Source organism: Aotus nancymaae, unplaced genomic scaffold (assembly GCF_030222135.1).
Source record: "Aotus nancymaae isolate 86718 unplaced genomic scaffold, 86718_ANA_hifiasm-v0.15.2.pri h1tg000002l, whole genome shotgun sequence".
NCBI lineage: Eukaryota > Metazoa > Chordata > Mammalia > Primates > Aotidae > Aotus > Aotus nancymaae.
In genome coordinates, this window is record NW_026988413.1 from 9,701,169 (window position 1) to 9,719,260 (window position 18,092).

Genomic DNA, 18,092 nt, shown 5'->3' on the forward strand with positions numbered 1-18,092 from the left:
TTCATTGTGTCATTATTCTTTACCATTTGGTACGTTTTTGCAGTGGCTGGTACTGGTTGTTCCTTTCCCTGTTTAGTACTTCCTTCAGTAGCTCCTGTAAGGCAGGTCTTGTAGTGATGAAATCTCTCAGCAATTGCTTGTCTGTAAAGGATTTTATTTCTCCTTCCCTTATGAAGCTTAGTTTGGCTGGATGTGAATTCTGGGTTGAAAGTTCTTTTCTTTCAGGATGTTGAATATTGACTCCCACTCCCTTCTAGCTTGTAGGGTTTCTGCCGAGAGATCTGCTGTGAGTCTGATGGTCTTTCCTTTGTGGGTGACTCGACCTTTCTCTCTGGCTGCCCTTAGGATTTTTTTCTTCATTTCAACCCTGGTGAATCTGACAATTATGTGCCTAGGGGTTGCTCTTCTTGAGGAATATCTTTATGGTGTTCTCTGTATTTCTGGGATTTGAATGTTGGCCTGCCTTGCTAGGTTGGGAAAGTTCTGTTGGATAATATCTTGAAGAGTGTTTTCCAACTTAGATTCATTCTCCTCGTCACATTCAGGTATGCCGATCAAGTGTAGATTAGGTTTTTTCACATAATCCCATAGTTCTTGGAGGCTTCGTTCATTTTTTTTTCACTCTTTTTTCTCTAATCTTGCCTTCTTGTTTTATTTCATTGATTTTATCTTCTGTCTCTGATATCCTTTCTCCTGATCGATCGATTCGGCTGTTGAAACTTGTGTATGCCTCACAAAGTTCTCGTGCTGTGTTTTTCAGCTCCATCAAGTCATTTATGTTCTTCTCTAAGCTGGTTATTCTAGTTAGCATTTCGTCTAACCTTTTTTCAAGGTTCTTAGTTTCTTTGCATTGGGTTAGAACATGGTCTTTTAACTCAGAGAAGTTTGTTATTACCCACCTTCTGAAGCCTGCTTCTGTCAATTTGTCAAACTCATTTATTTTCTGTCTTGTTTTGTTCCCTTGTTGGTGAGTAGTTGTGATCCCTGGGAGGAGAAGAGGTGTTCTGTTCTTTGATGGTTTCATCCTTTTTGTGCTGGGTTTTTCCCATCTTCGTGGATTTATCTTCCTATAATCTTTGAAGTTGGTGATTTCAGGAGGAGTCTCTGAGTGGACTTTTTTTCTGTTGAGGTTGGAGCTGTATCTTTTTTGGCCTGTAGAGGGCGTTGCTGGGCTCTCAGGTTCAGTCAGGTTGTTGGGTGGGTGGTCCTTCCCCGGAGTTTGTCTGCAGGTGAGATTGGCCCCGCCTTCCCAATGGCGTCTCTCCTTCCCTAGCTGGATCTTCCTGTTTGGGGTCAAGCTGGTGTATTTGCTGCCAAGCTCTCTAGGGAGCGCTTCAGTTTGAGTTCTGTGGAGGTGGGGCCTGCCAGGCATTATGGTCTGTTTCCCTGCTTTCAACTCTGCCTCCCTCTGTGGGAGGCTCCGTCCCGCTGGCCTTAGTCCAAACTCCTGCCCAGGTCCCTGCCACAGCTTGCCGCTTCCGGTGGTAGCCACTGGGACTACCCACAGCGCCCCACCGTCTGGCAAGGCTCTCGTGGACTGTGGGGTGCAGGAGGGATGAGGTAAGCACGGGATCTCAAACGGAGCACTGAGGGGGTGAAGTCCCCTAACCCTCCTAGCTGGCTGCACGTTTCAGGTGGGGATGTGCCCACCCCTGTCTTATTTGCCCCCCTGGACGACTCTCGCCCTGTGGCTCCTTCCCTGGGCCTAATTTCAGAGCCCTATCAGTCCCACGGAAACGAACCTGGCACCTCGTTTGGAATCGTGAAGTCCACTAGCCCTCTGCGTCTCATTCGCTGGGAGCTGCATTCTGGTGCTGGCTCCTCGGCCATCTTGGCGCCCCCCGCCCCCCTCTGAATTTCTTTACTGCCCTGTCCCTACCTACCTGCAGAGCGAGACTTACCTGTCTGTTCCTAATCTTCTGCATGTTGGGATTTGTGGTGGTGACGGTGGTTGCAGCGATGTGAAAGGCATTAGCAGTGTGTCCTGCCCAGATGATTCCTGCAGGGTGAACATGGCTGGGCTTCCATGTGTTTAAGTCTTGTTCTCAGGCCATTCTGTTCATCCTATAAACTACCCAGGATCATCTCAAGAAATTACTTTTCTATTTAAGTTCACCACTGTAGTCAGAGTCTGGCCAAGAGACGGGACACACACAAGTTATTTGAACATTTTTGTAACCTCTGTAGGTGAGGTTAAAAACACCTCACGTATAGAGATGCTGGATCATTGCAGCTCGTGTGGAGCCTACAGCATCTACTTTCTTTTCTTTCTTTTTTTTTTTTTTGAGACAGAGTTTCGCTCCTGTTACCCAGGCTGGAGTGCAATGGCGCGATCTCGGCTCACTGCAACCTCCGCCTCCTGAGTTCAGGCAATTCTCCTGCCTCAGCCTTCTGAGTAGCTGGGATTACAGGCACGCGCCACCATGCCCAGCTAATTTTTTGTATTTTTAGTAGAGACAGGGTTTCACTATGTTGACCAGGATGGTGTCGATCTCTTGACCTCATGATCCACATGCCTTGGCCTCCCAAAGTGTCGGGATTACAGGCGTGAGCCACCGCACCCGGCCCCAGCATCTAGTTTCTAATAAGCATCCAGGTGATTCTGAAGTTGGTAGCCCAATTCTTTTACATTAAGAATTTAATATAAAAAGTGTTAACTAGGTAAAAATGTGTTCATTATAAAGTTATAACAGGGTAAAAAGAACTCTAAGGTCTCATCAAGGTAGCAACTACAGCTTCTACTCCAGGGTTAAAGAAACAGTACGAAAGGGGAACAAGCAGGAACTTAGAGGTGGGGCACCTGGAGCGAAAACTCAGCCCTTCAATGAGGGGGGCTCTGCTCCGCTGGTTCTGGTGAATATGAGATGGGCGGTATGAGGTCGGGTCTACAAGGGCTGGAAAAACTGCAGACTGCAAACCACGTTCAAATGCTTCTGCAGAAAGGAAGTGCTGCTGCCACGGTGAAGAAGCGTTGCTAGTGTGATGCTCACAGGAGCAGATAGGAGGAAACTCATCCTCTCCTCCTCCTCCTCCAGCCTTGCAGCCTCCCTTTTGCTCCCCTTATTGCCAAAATCCAACCTGGGTCCAGCTGGCAAAGCAAAATGCAGTTGTAGCTTGACATCACAAAGCTGAGCATAGAAGGAAGGGGTTGGAGCTGAGACATCAATGGCTTAATGATGGGCACAGCCAGAGTAGGCCACTATTGCTCACTCTCTTGGGTGCTTTTATTCCGCTATTCTCCTCTGAATACCTCGTAATTTGGTCTTAATTCCTGAGATGATTTTGTCTTTTCTTTCACTTTTTTTTTTCTGATCTAAATGAATTGTTTTACATATCTTTTTTTTTTTTTTTTTTTGGAGACAGGGTCTCATTTTGTCATCCTCCAGGCTGGAGCACGGTGATGCCATCTTGGCTCACTGCAGCCTTGACCTCCTGAGTTCAAGCAATTCTCCTGCCTCAGCCCCCCAAGTAGCTGTGACTACAGGTCTGTGCCATCACGGATGGCTAATTTTTGTATTTTTAGTAGAAATGAGGTTTCACCATGTTGGCCAGGCTGGTCTTGAACTCTTGACCTCAGGTGATCCACCCACCTTGGCCTCCCAAAGAGCTAAGAAGACAGGCATGAGCCACAGGGCTCGGCCTCTATTAGGAGTTTCTTATTCATGGTATTTTTTTTTTGTTATTTGTATGTATACACTGCTGCTAGTTTAATTATACTTAATTTATGTTGAAGCATGTGCTACAGTTTTTCTCTGCTTTTTGGGGGAACTATTTTTATTGGCGGAAAAATTTGGATTCTTCCTGTTTTCTTCTTGTAGTAATTTCCTATGGAGGTTGCCTGCCTTTTTCTCTTCATTTTAAAGTGTCTTGGATTTTTTTTTTTAAATTTTAATAGGTTTTAGGGGAACAGGTGGTGTTTGGTTGCATGAATAAGTTCTTTAGTGGTGATTTCTGAGATTTTGGTGCACCCATCACCTGAGCAGTGTACACTGTACCCAAAGTGTGGTCTTTTATTCCTTACCCCCCGCCAACCCTTTCCTCCAAGTCACCAAAGTCCATTGTATCATAAGCCTTTGCATCCTCATAGCTTAGCTTCCACTTATAAGTGAGAACATTCGATGTTTGGTTTTCCATTCCCAAGTTACTTCACTGGATAATGATCCCTAGGCCGGGCATGGTGGCTCATGCCTATAATCCCAGCACTTTGGGAGGCTGAGGCAGGCAGATTACTTGAGGACAGGAGTTTGAGACCAGCCTGGTCAACATGGTGAAATACCCTCTCTACTAAAAATACAAAAATCAGCTGGGTGGGGTGGCGGGTGCCTGTAATTCCAGCTATTTGGGAGGCTGAGGCAGGAGAATTGCTTGAATCTGGGAGGTGGATGTTGCAGTGAACTGAGATCACACCACTGCACTCCAGTCTGGGCAACAGAGCGAGACTCCATCTCAAAAAATGAAAAAATAATAATAATAATAATAATGGTTCCTAATTCCATCCAGGTTGCTGCAAATGCCATTATTTCATTCTTTCTTATGGCTGAGTAGTATTCCATGGGATATATATATCTCAATCTCTTTATCAGATCATTGATTGATGGACATTTGGGCTGGTTCCATATTCTTGCAATTTTGGATCGTGCTGCTATAAACATGCATGTGCAAGTATCTTTTTCGTGTAGTGACTTCTTTTCCTCCGGGTAGATACACAGTAGTGGGACTGCTGAATTAAATCGTAGTTCTATAAATCGTCTTGGAGTTTTCTTGATCAGCCCGTTAACACATGTGTCTATGGAGTGAGTGAGGGATTAGAATGACTGATGAGGTTTCTTAGTTTAAGAATGCTTTCTCGGCCGGGCGCGGTGGCTCAAGCCTGTAATCCCAGCACTTTGGGAGGCCGAGACGGGTGGATCACGAGGTCAAGAGATCGAGACCATCTTGGTCAACATGGTGAAACCCCGTCTCTACTAATACAAAAAAAATTAGCTGGGCACGGTGGCGCGTGTCTGTAATCCCAGCTACTCAGGAGGCTGAGGCAGGAGAATTGCCTGAACCCAGGAGGCGGAGATTGCGGTGAGCCGAGATCGCGCCATTGCGCTCCAGCCTGAGTATCAAGAGCGAAACTCCGTCTCAAAAAAAAAAAAAAAAAAAAAAAAAAAAAAAAAAAAAAAAAAGAATGCTTTCTCCTGTTTGGTAGAGTGAAGTACAGGTTCTTTAACAAATGACTTATTTTCTGGTGCCTGGGAAGGTCACTGTTTTTCCAATTTTATGACTTCTTTGTTTCGGTGGATCTATAATTTCCACTGCTTAACTTTGTCTTTTCTCTTTAATAGATGCCTCCTCTTCCAAATTGCCTTCTCACTCAGAAGCGGTGCCTTCCTAATGCTGCCTCCAGGATCCTGCACACTTTCCAGTGCCTTTCTTCCTTTTGATTCTTTCTTTCTTTTTTTTGAGATAGAGTCTCGCTCTGTTGCCCAGGCTGGAGTGTAGTGGCATGATCTTGGTTCATTGCAGCCTCTGCTCCCCAGGCTCAAATGATTTCCAGCCAATTTTTGTATTTTTAGTAGGGATGGGGTTTCACCATGTTGGTCAGACTGGTCTTGAACTCCTGGCCTCCCAAAGTGCTGGGATTATAGGCATGAGCCACTGAGCCTGGCCTCCTTTTGAATCTTTAGTAGCCAGATCAGCCTGATCTCAGCTCCTCTGAGATTTCCCCCATCCTGAGTGGGACCCTTTCATTCTGGTTGTGATGTTTTATCTTTCACCGCTAGGCTCCTGGCTTCCTTCTCCTCGTTTCTATGTGTTCCGCTCTAACTCTGCTCCAGTGTGAGCTCTGGGGCCGGGCCTGCTGGTTTGGCCTGTTTATTTCCTCTCTTGCATGTGAATTGACATCTGTAGCGTTCTCTTTGTGATGATGTCGACATGCCTTTTTGGATGGTTTCATTTGCTTTTCTTGTTCATCTTTATGCCTTTTGGAGGATAAATGGAGAATTTCAGACTTAGGAAGTAGCCATTATCCTACAGGAATCTGGAAAGGATGACTCTTTTAAAAATATATTACTTTTCTAACTGTGACTGGTATATAGACATGTAATTGAGTTCACATACTTATTTTGTATTCAACAGCCTTGCTAAATGTTAAAATTAATACGACAGTTTATCTTTAGATTATTTTTGTATTTTTTAAGGCAGACAATTACATCATCTGTGGGTAAAGGCAGTTTTGCTTTTTCTTTTCCAATTCTTATAACTCTTGTTTCTTTTTCTTGCTTTACTGCCCTTGCCAGGAATTTTGGTACAAATATGAACAGAAGTGTTGATAGCAGGAATCCTTGATTTTTCTTTTTTCTTTTTTGAGACAGAGTCTTGCTCTGTTGCCCAGGCTGAAGTGCAGTGGCACGATCTTGGCTCACTATAGCAGCTACCTCCGGGTTCAAGCAATTCTCGTGTCTCAGCCTCCTGAGTAGCTGGGATTACAGAGATGCACCACCATGCCTGGCTAGTTTTTGTGTTTTTAGTAGACCAGCCTACGTTGGCTAGGCTGGTCTTAAACTCCTGGCCTCAAGTGATCCGCCCACATTGGCCTCCCAAAGTGCTGGGTTTACAGGTCTGAGCCACTGCATCCCGGCCTTGACTTCTCATTATCAATCTTAGAGATAATGCCTTCAACATTTTGGTATTAAATATAATGGTTGCTGTAGATGCCCTTTATCAAATTAAGAGAGTTCTCTTATTTTCACATGTAAAAATAGAATTTAATGGTGAATGAATATTGAATTTTATGAAGCTTTTCCTGTAAAAACTGAGAAAAACCATATAATTTAAATCTCAATCAGATAAACTGACAAAGAGATTTGTAGAGCTTTTCCAATGCTAAACCACTCTAGCATTCCAGAGATAAACTCCATTTGGGCCGGGTGCTGTGGCTCACGCCTGTAATCCCAGTGCTTTGGCAGGCAGAGGCAGGAGGATCACTTGCGGCCAGGAGTTTGAAACCAGTTTGGGTAACATAGTGAGACCCTGTCGCTACAAAAAACAAAACAATCGCCTGTAATCCCAGCACTTTAGGAGGCCGAGGCAGGTAGATCACCTAAGGTCGGGAGTTCAAGCCAGCCTGACCAATATGGTGAAACTCCATCTCTACTAAAAAATACAAAAATTAGCTGGGCATGGTGGTGTGCGCCTGTAGTCCCAGCTACTCAAGGAGGCTGAGACAGGAGAATTGCTTGAACCAGGACGCAGAGGTTGCAGTGAGCTGAGATCACACCACTGCCTGGAGTGACAGAGTGAGACTATGTCTCAAAAAACAAAAAGAAAAATCAGCTGGACACGGGAGTGTGTGCCTGTAGTTGTAGTTATTCAGGAGGCTGAGGTGGAAGAATTATTTGAGCCCAGGAGTTCGAGATTATAGTGAGCTATGACTGCAACACTGTACTCTAGCCTGGGCAACAGAGTGAGACCCTGTCTCTAAAACAAAACAAAACAAAAACCCCACAGAAACAAAAAATATGTTCTCTAACCATATTGCAATAAATTAAAAACTACTAACAAATAACAAATGGGTTACTTAAAAAGGCCCACCTGAGGTGGCTCATTCCTATGATCCCAGCACTTTGGGAGGCTGAGGTGGGTGGATTGCTTGAGTCCAGGAGTTCAAGACCAGCATGAGCAAGATGGTGAGACCCTGTCTCTACAAAAAATACAAAAATTTAGGCATGGTGGTGCACGCCTGAAGTCCCAGCTACTTAGGAGGCTGAGGTGAGAGGATGGCTTGAGCTTGGGAGGTGAAGGCTGCAGTGAGCAGAGATTGTGCCACTGCACTTCAGCCTGGGCAACAAAGTGAGATTGTCTCAAAAAAATTAAAACATTAAAAAAAAACAGCCTCTATGGTAAATAAATAACATGCTACTAAAGAATCATAAATTTTTCTGAATGCCCTTTCTGTGGATAAAAGAATTTAAAAAATAATAATAAATTGTAAAAGGATTTAAAAATGGTAAAAATACAAAATATGTAGAACTAGGCAATAATGAAAATATTATCTTTTAAAATTGGCAAGAAACTGCCAAAACAGTATTTAGGGAAAATTGCTCGGCATAAATTAGGCAACAAGAAAGGTTAAATCAAATGAACTTAAAAAAAAAACACTCTTAAAGAAGTCAAAAAACTGGAGAAAGCATAAAAATGAAGACGAACCAAACCAAAAGCTGGTCCTTTGAAAGATTGATAAGATAGAACTCTGGCAAAACAGATCAAGAAAACACAAAATAAGATGAATATAGGCAAAATAAAGAATTAAAACAGGGAAATGAATATAGGTACATAACAGATTTTTATCTTAACAAGTACCATGAACAACAAAACATTGACAATTTGAAAACTTCACTGAGAGTAATAAATTCCTAGTATTGCCCTTATATCCTGGCCAGAGGGGTCCCTGCTCTGGGCTTAATTTATTTCATTTCATTTCATTTTTTATTTTTGTTTTTTGAGACTGAGTCTTGCTCTGTTGCCCAGGCTGGAGTGCAATAGCATGATATCGGCACACTGCAGCCTCTGTCTCCCAGTTCAAGTGATTCTCCTGCCTCAGCCTCCTGAGTAGCTGGGATTACAGGTACCTGCCACCATGGCTAGCTTTTTTTTTTTGTACTTTTAGTAGAGATGGGGTTTCACCATGTTGGCCAGGCTAGTCTCGAACTCCTGACCTCAAGTGATCCAGCCACCTCGGCCTCCCAAATTGCTGGGATTACAGGTGTGAACCACCGCGCCTGGCTCTGGACCTATTTTAGCGGCTCAACTATGAACTTGCTCTAGTTCTACCCATCCCCTAATAACCAGATGTACCCAGAGACAAGAGGATGTGCCCATTGGAGCCTGTTCTCCTACCACAAAACCACAGGGCCGTTCTAAGCAGTTCTGAGTTCTGAAATCCTCCAAGCAGTTCTGAGTTCACTTCCAGGGATAGAGGAGGCTCTTCCGCACATGCAGCCTGTCCTCCCAAAGTGGACATGGGTGGCTGTTTATGGGCATGTAGATGGAGTTTGGACTTGTAAGCTGCATGTCTGTAGACGCACACAGGAGATCCTTGAGGTACAGGGCGGGGCTGGAGATGGGAAGAGAGTAGAAGTGCTGCACGTCAGGGGTCAAGGGTCAGCTCTCCACAGCCACCCACATTCCACGGTGGAGAATTCTAAATTTGAACCTGGTCTTCTAGGCTGTTAGAAAAGCATTTTTGCCAGCCGGGCGTGGTGGCTCATGCCTGTAATTCCAGCATTTTGGGAGGCTGAGGCAGGTAGATCTCCTGAGGTTGGGAGCTCGAGACCAGCTTGACCAATATAGCAAAACCATGTCTCTACTAAAAATACAAAATCAGCTGGGTGTGGTGGTGAGTGCCTGTAATCCCAGCTACTTGGGAGGCTGAGGCAGGGGAATCACTTGAACCCAGGAGGCAGAGGTTGCGGTGAGCTGAGATTGCGCCATTGCACTCCAGCCTGAGCAACAAGAGTAAAACTCCGTCTCAGAAAAAAAAAGGCATTTTTGTCAAGGTAGGAGGATAGAAGATATTTAACAGTTTATCCACATGACTTCGAACTTTTAAATATTTAGACGTATTGTTCAGGGGTTTCATTTGTGTTCTTGTCTCAGGCCCTGTAATATTTGAGGTAGACCTGTTTCTTAGGATTTCAGAGTCATAGGAATTAATACTGTGATATTAGGTACTAAGCTGTGGGAGCGGTTTGCCATAATTTAGAAACTAGACCATTCTGCATCTGGCTCAATAATTTCATTCCTGGCTGGCACGGTGGGTCACGCCTGTAATCCCAGCACTTTGGGAGGCCTAGGTGGGTGGATCATTTGAGGTCAGGCGTTCAAGACCAGCCTGGGAAACATGGTAAAACCCTATCTCTACTAGAAATACAAAAATTAGCTGGGTGTGGTGGTGCATGCCTGTGTCCAGCTACTTGGGAGGCCGAGGCAGGAGAATTGCTTGAACCTGGGAGGTGGAGACTGCAGTGAGTCAAGATCATGTCATTGCACTCTAGCCTGAGCAACAAGAGGGAGACTCTGTCTCAAATTAATTAATTAATTAATTAATAATTAATGTCATTCCTGGATATATTCTCTCTCTATATATGTATATATATATGTATCTACATATATTCTCTCTCTCCCTATATATACACACACACATATATATGTATACATGTATATATATCTCTCTCTATATATGTATACATATATCTACATATATTCTCTCTCTCCCTATATATATATACACACACATATATATGTATACATGTATATATATGTATCTCTCTCTATATGTATACATATATCTACATATATTCGCTCTCTCCCTATATATATACACACACACATATATATGTATACATGTATATATATGTATCTCTCTATATATGTATACATATATCTACATATATTCTCTCTCTCCCTATATATATACACACACATATATATGTATGTATGTATATATATGTATCTCTCTCTATATGTATACATATATCTACATATATTCTCTCTCTCCCTATATATATATATATATATAGATACATATATATGTGTGTGTGTGTGTATATATATATAGGGAGAGAGAGAATATAGGTTCACTTCTTTGCATAGTGCCAGTTTTGCCATAAGAAGGAAGAACTTGCACCGGAATGTCGTATATTAACTTTATCACACAACACGGCATCTAGTTGAGCTGATGTTTGTTTCATAGTAAGATTTTCTTGATTAAGGAAGCAGGGCATTGATTTACTAGAAACAAACAGTTCTCAGACCATATTTTGAATAGCACTGTCCCAGAGAAAGTTTTGCTTAAGTGCCAGAGTCGTCATGTACCAGGATGTTTCTGCTAGTGCTGTTTGTAATCTAATTGTTGGCAACTGTGGCAACAATCTGGGAGCAACCTAAGTGTCCATCAACAAAGGAATAGAAAACCAGGCTGTGGGATGCTTATAGAACGGCACACAAAACAGCAATGAAATTGAGTGGACTGCACATTTCAATATGGATGCGTTTCAAAAGCCTCGTTTAAGGGGTAGGGGCAGGAAAGGAGGAAGGCAGATTGCAAAATAATCTGTGTGTAATATCACTGATATAAAGCTGAAAACATGTGAAAATACACTGTGTTGTTTAAAAATACATATATAAGTAGGTAGAGTATGAGAAATGCAAGGGAAGAGAAGGATCCACAATGAATTCAGAATAATGGTTACTTTTTGGGAAGAGATTGGGAAAGACTAGGCAAGTATGCTGGGAAGTAGCGTGAAGATTCTTGTTATATTAGCTGATGACTTTTGTCTAAAAAATATTTTTGGATGCCAGGTGTGGTGGCTCACACTTGTCATCCCAGCACTTTGGAAGGCTGAGGTGGGCGGATCACGAGGTCAGGAGTTCAAGACCAGCCTGGCCAAGATGGTGAAACCTTGTCTCTACTAAAAATACAAAAATTAGCCAGGTGCGACGGCAGGCATCTATAATCCAGTTTCTTAGGAGACTGAGGCAGGAGAATCACTTGAACCTGGGGGGCAGGGGTTGCAGTGAGCAGAGATTGTGTCACTGCATTCCAGCTTGGGCAACAGAGCGAGACTCTGTCTCAAAAAAAAAAATATATATATATATATATATATAGAAAGAGATTTTGAAAATATTTTAATTATAATTTTTTGTTATATATAAATATGTATATATTTTATATGTGTGTGTGTGTGTGTGTGTGTGTGTGTATCTCCACACAAAACATCCATACAGATGTTGGTAGCAGTTTTATGCGTAATTGGCTCAAACTTGGAAGCATCCAAGATGTTCTCCAGTAGGTAAATGAAGAAATAAACTGTGGTACACACAGACAGTGGAATATTATTGAGGACCAAAAGGAAATGGGTTATCAAGTCATGGATAGGCCTGAAGGAAGCTTAAATGCATATTGCTAAGTGAAAGAAGCCAATCTGAAAAGGCCATGGTCTGTAGGATTCCAACTACGTGACATTCTGGAAGGGACAGAACTATGGAGACAGAAAAATGATCAGTGGTTGCCAAGGAGTAGAGGAGGGGGAGGGAGGAAGGAAGGAAAAGATGAAGCACAGAGGATTTTTAAGGCAGTTGATATAGGTTGGCTGTGTCCCCACCCAGATCTCATCTTGAACTGTACTCCCATAATTCCCAAGTGTTGTGGGAGGGACCCGGTGGGAGATAATTGAATCATGGAGGCAGTTTCCCCCATACTGTTCTCTTGATAGTGAGTAAGTCTCATGAGATCTGAGGTTTTTATCCGGGGTTTCTGCTTTTGCGTCTTTCTTATTCTCTCTTTGTCTGCTGCCATCCATATAAGACGTGACTTGCTCCTCCTTGCCTTCTGCCATGATTGTGAGGCTTCCCCAGCCTTGTGGAACTGTGAGTCCAGTGAAACTTCTTTCTTTTGTAAATTGCCCAGTCTTGGGTATGAGCAGTGTGAGAATGGACTAATACAGCAGTAAATGAGACGGTAACGGTAGATGCATGACCTTATGTATTTGTCCAAACCCACTGTAATCTGAACTATGGACTTCGGGTGGTAATATATCAATGTTGCTTCATCAGTTGTAAAAAATCTACCACTCTGGTGGGGGAAGTTGATAGGGAGGGAGGTTGTGCATGCATGAGGGCAAGATGTACTGGAAATCTCTATTTTCTGCTCAGTTTTACTGTGGATCTAAAATAGCTCTAAAAATATAAAGTTTATTATATAAAAATATATTTTATAAGTCCACATTTCTGTGAAGACAGTTCTTTTTTTAAACTCAAACTCTGCATCAACTGCAGAATAGAGATAACTGGAATGTTTAATGTTAATCTAAAATCTATTGAAAAAAATTAAATTACACACAACCTGTTGTCATTTTGTAGTTACTCATTTTCTTGCCAGTATTCTCAGTAATCTGTGATCATGGTTAATCATTGGTTGATGTGATAAATTTAGTGGTTATGACCTGGGTAAGCCACAGGACCTCTCATAATATGAAATCTAATCAGCTTTAAGGTCAAGGTAAAATAGTCTGGAATAGCATAGGTTAAAAGGAGGAAGCAGTCCAGGCACGGTGGCTCATGCCTGTAATCCCAGCACTTTGGGAGGCTGAAGCAGGAGGATCACTCGAGCACAGGAGTTTGAGACCAGCCTGGGCAAAATAGCAAGACCCTGTCTCTAAATACATATTAAAAAGAAAATTAGCTGGGCTTGGTGTGTGCACCTGTAGTCTCAGCTTCTCAAGAGGCTGAAGCAGGAGGATCGATTGCTTGAGCCCAGGAGGCCAAGGATGCAGTGAGTCGTGAATGTGCCACTGTACTCCAGCTTGTCTCAAAAGACACAAAAAGCAAACAAAAAAAACTGATCTGGTGAATATTCAGAAACAATTAAATGAAAAACTGGTGCTTATTGTTATGTGGTCCAGACTTTATGCTGCTTTTTATTTTGTTTTGTTTTGTTTTTTTTTGAGACAGAGTTTCACTGTCACCCAGGCTGGAGTGCAGTGGCACGATCTTGGCTCACTGCAACCTCTGCCTCCCAGGTTAAAGCAATTCTCCTGCCTCAGCCTCCCAAGTAGCTGGAACTACAGGCGTGAGCCACCACGCCCAGCTTATTTTTTGTATTTTTAGTAGAGATAGGGTTTCACCATATTAGCCAGGATGGCCTCATTCTCCTGACCTCGTGATCTGCCTGCCTCGGCCTCCCAAAGTGCTGGGATTACAGGCATGAGCCACTGCGCCTGGCCAGGACTTTGTGCTTCTTAAGAGTCCCTAATGATTCCCAGGGCCAAGCATGTTGAGATGGGGACGCTGTCTTGTGGTTCACGGCTGTCTCATGTAAGCAGGAGAGGATGGTGCTAAACCATCCACGACGCATCCACCTCCACGATCCAGTCGCCTCTCGCCAGGTCCCGCCTCCAACCCTGGGGATCACATTCCAGCATGACACCTGGCAGGGCAGATATTCAACCATGTCACTTCTTTTCCAGCAGGCGCCTCTCTGGGCTCTGACCCTTTCCCATCAGTCCCAGCTGGGAGTCTCCGTTCTTACAGTTCCCTCCAAACAGGCTCTTTCCCCCAACCCTGGCTTCATACTCAGCTTTTCCTAAATGCATTAGACACCTAGTCAGAGGAATAGCACTTTGACTTCAAATTAACATTTCAAATAAAAACTAACTTTAAAAGATTTTATTATGAAGGCCATGTAGATTCTCTACTTAAAGAAATTCAGGCTAGGTGCAGTGGCTCACACCTGTAATCCCAGCACTTTGGGAGGCTGAGGCGGGCAGATCACCTGAGGTCAAGAGTTCCAGACCAGCCTGGCCAACATGGTGAAACCCTGTCTCTACTAAAAATACAAAAAATTAGGCGGGCATGGTGACAGGCGCCTATAATCCCAACTACTTGGGAGGCTAAGGCAGGAGAGTTGCTTGAACCCAGGATGCGGAGGTTGCAGTGAGCCTAGATTGAGCCATTGTACTCCAGCCTGGGTGACAAGAGTGAGACTCTATCTCTAAAGAAAGAAAGAAAGAATTCAGAACAGTCTGAGTTTTGGAAGAACAATATGTAACCCATGGTGCCATCCTTAGACAACCACTTCGAGACTTTGCTGTATCTTCCAGTGATCTAATTAGATTTAAATCATATCGGCCAGGTGTGTTGACTCATGCCTGTAATCCCAGCACTTTGGAAGGCTGAGGTGGGTGGATCACTTGAGGTCAGGAGTTCAAGATCAGCCTGGTCAACATGATGAAACCCCGTCTCTACTAAATATACAAAAATTAATTGGGTGTGGTGGTAGGTGTCTGTAATCCCAGCTATTCGGGAGGCTGAGGCAGGAGAATCGCTTGAACCTGGGAGATGGAGGTTGCACTTAGCTGAGATCGCGCCATTGCACTTCAGCCTAGGTGACAAGAGCAAAACTCTGTTTCAAAAAAAGAAAAGAAAAAAAAGATTTAAAGCGTATCTACCTGGCTGGGCATGGTGGCTCACACATGTAATCCCAACACTTTGAAAGGTCAAGGCAGGCAGATTACCTGAGATCAGGAGTTCAAGACCAGCCTGGCCAACATGGTGAAACCCCGTCTTTACTAAAAGTACAAAAATTAGGCAGGCGTGGTGGCATGCACCTGTAATCCCAGCTACTTGGGAGTCTGAGACAGGAAAATTGCTTGAACCCAGGAGGTGGAGGTTGCAGTGAGCTGAGATAAAGTCACTGCACTCCAGCCTGGGTGACAGAGCAAGACTCCATCTCAAAAACAAAACAAAACCAAATCATATTTACCCTATATGCTCCACTCACTCACTTGTGGAATCCTTTAAAAGGAAGGTTTAGGCAGCGATAATCTTCTCACCTTCTTTTAAGCACTACATCATTGATTATCATTCATATTCATCATTCAGAGTATTGGTTGAGAGTAATTGTATTGGTTCATATCAAAGTACTAGCCAAGGAGATACTTTCTTCTTTTTATTATTCTGATGCTAAATAGGCTTTCTCTGACATGGGGTATCTGCAGCTGACCTTAGCAGTAGGCAGACAGGACCCTCTTGCTGACCCTGCAGTTCATGCAGCTGTTCCCAGGGAAAGGTCATGAAATCCTCTCTGCCCTCAAATGACCAGCCAGAAGATACTAGGCCTGTGGCATATGTCAGTTTTGGGCACTGTGCCGCAATCAGGGTGTGGGCGAATGGAAGGAGCCAGAAACTGCAACATGGGAGGAAACAAATTAGGGCTGGAGAACTAGGTGGGGAAACCTGTGGTTTCTATCAAACTGAACATCCAAAGGTGGAGATAAATACAAAGTGGGAGCTCATACTTTAACCCAAAATGCAGGCCTAGCAGGAGGCAGGAGTCTGGTTAGTCAGGCAAGGCAAAGCTTGGGTCAGTAGGTGTCAAAGATCAAAGACAGGCAAAGAGTTAAAGATCCAGGTCTTGGCCGGGCGCAGTGGCTCATGCCTGCGGATTACAAGGTCGGGAGTTCAAGACCAGCCTGGCCAATATGGTGAAACCTGTCTCTACTAAAAGTACAAAAATTAATCGGGTGTGGTGGTAGGTGCCTGTAATGCCAGCTACTCAGGAGGCTGAGGCAGGAGAATCACTTGAACCTGGGAGGTGGAGGTTGCAGTGAGCTGAGATTGTGCCACTGCACTCCAACCTGGAGGACAGAGAGAGAAAGAAAAAAGATCCAGGTCTTGCTGGGCATGGCGACAGCTCAGGAGGCTGAAGTGGAAGGATCGTATGAGGCCAGGAGTTCCAGATCAGCCTGAGCAACATGGCAAGACCTCATTTCTATAAAAAATAAAAAAAATTGGCCAAGCGTGGTGGCACATGGCTGTAGTCCTAGCTACTCGGGAGGCTGCTGTGGGAGGATCACTAGAAGCCAGGAGGTTGATGCTGCAGTGAGCTACAATTGGGACACTGCACTCCAGCCTGGGTGACAGAGCAGGATGCTATCTCTAACACAACAACAAATCCTGGTCTTTAAAACGAGAGAAGAGGCAAAAATCTAAGCAAGGAGATAGGGAAGAGGTGCAAAGCTTGTGCCAAAGGGCGACCAAGATAGAGGCTTCCTGTGGACCCGTCTCCTGGGAAGACAAAGTCTGAGAACAAGACCATTCCTTCTACCATACTGTTAAAGACATTAATTTTTATGCTGGAATTTTTCAAATCAACATGACTCAGGTTAAACACAAGAATACTCAGTGGAGTGTTTTGTGAGGATTCTTTTCCCTAAGACGACTCCAGGCCTCCTTTGGGGCAGTGAATTAATCTCACTCTCTCTACTTAAATGTTCTTAAGCCCAGTTCCATAACAGTGTTAAAGTCAAAAACATTGGTTGATGGCGTGAATGAATTCTCAAGAGACACTGATTGACTAAAACAGCAGTTGATTCATCTTAGAATCGTTAACTTACCTTATGTCTTCCTGTGGCAAATGACAAGTTAAATTGACCTCGACTGCCCCTAACGTGGACCCAAACAGCGACTGCCCTCCCACCCAGGCGAAGATCACTCGGGCACCTTGCCCCGCTGGGCAAGAGGGCTTTGCATTCACATTCAGAGCCTGGAAGTCCCCAGGGACACTTCAAGGCTGAGGCTTTGAACTCCCACTTGCGTTATGGCAAAGGTAATGACCTTTTCCTGGATGCTGTCAAGGAGAGCGACACTTTGCCACTAATATCTAAAATCAAGTTGCACGGTTCCCCAGGGTCAGCAGGAGAATTCAGAAATAGGCTGGGTGCCCCGCTCCTGACCACCAGATTGGCATCACCACACATAAGGTCACGGCTAAGTGGAAAATGCCTGGAGCAAACTGGAGGTGAAAGAGGGGCCAGCCGGGGGGTGTAATAGGCAGCGCCTTCCTCGAGCTCATTATCCCCACCTACTCCTGTCGCCTCATATTAGAATCTTAATGCGAGTTTACAGAAAGTCAGCTGGAGCTTGTCCTCCATGTAATTCAGATCACGTTGCCTGTAGCTCTTAGGTACTCAAATAAACAGAAGGACTAATATTACTACTGAAATTGTAATTAAGGGCAGTCATTGTAAAGTAATAATGATTACCTCACGCTCACCATATGGCCAGAACTGATTAACACCTAGAAGAAATGATCTAAAACCTCTAAAATCAGAATTAATGTCTCAGGTCATAATGAGAAACATTTTGTGTGTGGGTAGGGGGAGGGAGGGAAGGAAAAAGTGGTTGGGAGTTTACTAAATCAAGAGGTACACACAAAATATTGAGGATAAAATCCTGAAAAAACTCATTCAGATTAGACAAGTTGTGTTTTTAGTGTAGAGCCCATATCACAAATGCAAAAAATATTCTAACATTTACATGTTGGAATTGTCACTTAATTGGATGATTTTTGTCCCCCATTGTTTCTTTTAAATGATGAGGAATTGATGGAAGAGTCTCCATCGAGGCTGGCAGTTTCTTAAATCATCAGGGAAGGGCTTAGCCCATCAATTGAAAATCTTTCTATCGTAAATTACTGGTTAAAATGCTGTTTGTTGTCAGGAGCGTTGTGGAGTGTGATTTAATCTCTTAAGATTAGTTAAAGTGGT

The 18,092-nt window shown here is 43.7% G+C and overlaps 1 protein-coding gene across 1 annotated transcript in view; it reads right to left on the reverse strand.

Annotated features, from left to right (window-relative positions):
- The window catches only part of CUNH7orf33 (chromosome unknown C7orf33 homolog), a 31,730-nt gene extending 14,332 nt beyond the window's left edge, over window positions 1-17,398 (reverse strand). The window contains 3 exon segments of the mRNA XM_012444018.3: window positions 16,941-17,109; window positions 17,111-17,173; window positions 17,280-17,398. Coding sequence (XP_012299441.2) covers window positions 16,941-17,109; window positions 17,111-17,173; window positions 17,280-17,398 — 351 coding nt within the window.
- Between the last annotated feature and the right edge of the window lie 694 nt (window positions 17,399-18,092).